The sequence below is a fragment of the Triticum dicoccoides genome, chromosome 5B, assembly GCF_002162155.2.
Source record: "Triticum dicoccoides isolate Atlit2015 ecotype Zavitan chromosome 5B, WEW_v2.0, whole genome shotgun sequence".
NCBI lineage: Eukaryota > Viridiplantae > Streptophyta > Magnoliopsida > Poales > Poaceae > Triticum > Triticum dicoccoides.
This window is the reverse complement of record NC_041389.1, coordinates 693,151,968-693,155,087: the sequence shown is the minus strand read 5'-3', so window position 1 is coordinate 693,155,087 and position 3,120 is coordinate 693,151,968. Positions and strand designations below refer to the sequence as shown.

The 3,120-nt window shown below is 45.4% G+C and overlaps 1 protein-coding gene across 1 annotated transcript; it reads right to left on the bottom strand.

Moving 5' to 3' along the window:
- Window positions 1–282: 282 nt before the first annotated feature.
- On the bottom strand, window positions 283–1,565 carry LOC119304955 (mannose-specific lectin CML-2-like). The gene is made up of 2 exons (XM_037581623.1): window positions 749–1,565; window positions 283–479 (listed from the first exon to the last, which is right to left on the bottom strand). The coding sequence occupies exons 1-2, from the start codon at window positions 1,563–1,565 to the stop codon at window positions 283–285; spliced, it is 1,014 nt and encodes a 337-aa protein (XP_037437520.1).
- Between the last annotated feature and the right edge of the window lie 1,555 nt (window positions 1,566–3,120).

Here is a 3,120-nt window from a genome sequence, read left to right as displayed (position 1 = left end):
TGCTACAGACAGGTTTACCCGTGGCAATTGAGATTGAGGCCTAGTTCTTTTGGCCTATTCTCCCAGAATCTTGAGAATCAAGCCTCTCCCCAGGTTCTTCCAGAATCTTGTACCCATATTTTTTTTTACAATCCTAGCTAGTTAGGATGTAAACAGCTAGGATTGTTAAAAAAATATGGGTTCAAGATTCTGAGAAAAGCTGGGTGGACGGTCGATTATCAAGATTCTAGGAGAATCGTCCAAAAGAACCGGGCCTGATTCTCTTGTGGCAGTTAAGATGATTCAAGCAAGCGATGCGAACAGATCGCTGAATTCGTTGTTGGTGCATGAGATCAAGTACATGATGAGTCTCCGTAGAATTAGTGTATTACTCATGTTAGTCATTTTCAAAATAAAGTTAGTGATGCTTTGGCAAACTATATGCAGGCTTGGGTCTGGCCCTCGGGTAGCCATTGATCTTAACGTCTTTGATTGTAATCCTGTTATGAATTGAGTAATACAAGTTTTACCCGCGAAAACAAAGACCTTTGTTGTATGTAAAACAGTTAGAAAAAGAATATATGTTAATTGTTGGAAGAATGATTTTCTTCCTCGATGAATGAACCTTTCATCCGCAAAAAAAAAGAATCTATAACCTTTTATAATGAGAAAAGACTTTTAGAGATTAAAAATGTGTTAAAATAATGTATTTTTTAAATGAACGTTGTTAGCTTTGTATGAAACTTAAAAGCTACAAGTATAGATATACCTTTGCGTTGAGGAAGAGTTGTGGTGAAGGACCAGGACATTATCTGATGGCGCTCGGAGTAGTCGCCTGTGCCTGCAGAAAACCCCACCGCCACCTCCGGCGGGAGCAAGGACGAGGGATCGGGTAGTTGATAACTAACCTTAAAGGGACCGAGGGAACGGTTGTCATTAAACTGCAGGGAGGCATCGATCATCCCGGTGGTGCCATTAAGAGTGACACACGCCGTCATGGAGCCATTCAGGCTGAAGTCGGGCAAGGCTGTTTCATTTTTGGAGGACGAGGCAGAGTTGATGTCGATGCTGATGTGGTCCGAGTTGTTGAACGTCTTGAACACGATGGCGACGAACCGGTCTACGCCCAAGGCGTTGCCGTCACCCTGGACAATGAGGCCAAGGTTGCCCCCGGTCGAGTTGGCCGGCACCGTCGGCGGGAAGCTGGAGAGGAAGAAAGCCATGCCGTCCCCCCTTATCTCCCCCTGGATGGGCTTGATCGCGAAGGTGAAGTGCGTGACGAAGCTCGTCAGCTCGTGGGTGGTGCCTTCGAAGAAGGGCACAGGGTCGACGTACGACATCCGCCCCTTGAGATAGTGGATGCCACGCCTGTACGAGGTGTCGACCGTGAGGTCGACCAGGTTGTCTTGCTGGAGCGCGTCGCCCATGACCTGGATTCGTGAGCTGAAGGTGGATTTGTTGGAGAAGTCGAAGCTGAAGGAGAGAGGCGAGGCGGCAGCATCACACGGCAAGCAGAGGGGGAGGAAGCACCCAGCGCAAACGGAAACGAGGATGCTGCTGCGTGCATGCGAAGCCGCCGTCGCCATGATGGAGGTGGAAGCTCGATGGACGAGGGGCCACCTAGCTAGAGTGTTGTGAGCTGAACGCGGCTTGGTGCTCGGTGCTCTCATGAAGATGCAGCACTTGAGGAAAGAATAAATCAAGACCAAGGTACACTAGTAGACGACGACCGGATAATACTCAGTCGTCACTCAAGTTAACCGCAGCCTTCGCGTCACATTCCCGTCCATTGATGCATGGAGCCTGTGTTTCGAATTTTGGCCGAGAAAAACAAATTTCGGCCATCTTGGCCGGTGGCGAAAAATACCTTCCGACGAAAAAAATAGATTTTGGTCAAATTTAAGTCAAATTTAGATCAAAATTTGCCGGAAATTTTTAGAATGGTCGAAATTTGGCCGTCTCGGTCTGGGGCGAAAAATTTCACAAGCCGAGAATTAAAACCTTGCACGACCAACAAAAGGTATTTGTTAAAAGGGAGCAATTCTATAGTTACGGACAGTTTTTTTACGGATTCAAGACTACAGAGGAAATCAGAGGTGCGGTGTCGCCACCTGGTTGGGGGGGGGGGGTATGAATTAGGAGATGACACACACATTTGTAAGATTGTAGCCCAGTTCAAAGCTAGACTTTTTTTTTTGCGAGAAAGTTCAAGGCTAGACTTGACTTGATATTGATGTGCGTTTAGTGGGAGAGAACGTTCTCGTGTACTAAAAGATTATTTCTGTAGGCTTCTTCAGAAGGTCTATCATTTTCGTTAAAAAACATTGAGCATCTGATATAGGCAAGTTGTTTGACCATGCAACTAGGAACTAGCAAGCGACTTCCACCAGCATGCACATCTCGATGAGCACTTTCTCTAATTGTCTCCAACGACAATACGCCCTCTTTCACACGCGGATGCACTACTTAAAAATAAATAAACAATCAGTCAACAAGACTACATTTTTGTTCTGATCATCAACCACTACTGCGTAAATGCGTAATATACATGAGCATCTTGGCAAGTTGGATTAATTAGCAGGACTTAATTTTTTGTTGTGACCATCAGCCACTATCTCCCTCTTTTGGTGGCATATCTTCCAAAACTAAGTCGTGTACCATTCGATTCAAGACCCAGAGGCCGATTCCAGCTTAATATACTTGAGCAACTTGGCAACTTGGGCTCGCACCTGCCAACTGGACCGGGCTTCTATTGTACGTCTCTAATAGAAAAACGCACCACAATATAAATCGCTAGCCATCACTAACTTATTTTAGAGCATATACAGCTATGCCATCTCATCAACAATGCCACATCACTCAAATTACCTTTACCAATTAATTGCATGCAGCATGCCTCGGCTTTTTTCTAACCCGTTTTAACTAGCAACTGAGGACACATATGACGTTTCGCAATTTATTGCATACATCGGCTTTTTCTAACCCTTTTCGACCGAGGGCACACATGATGTGGTCAAAGATATGCAATATATTGTCAATTCAGATATTCATATTCAGATAATCAAATCTCGCTGAAATATACTGCAACCAATTCTCACGGCAACGTGGGAGGGTGACCCGGCTTCTAGCTTCTGTCATACG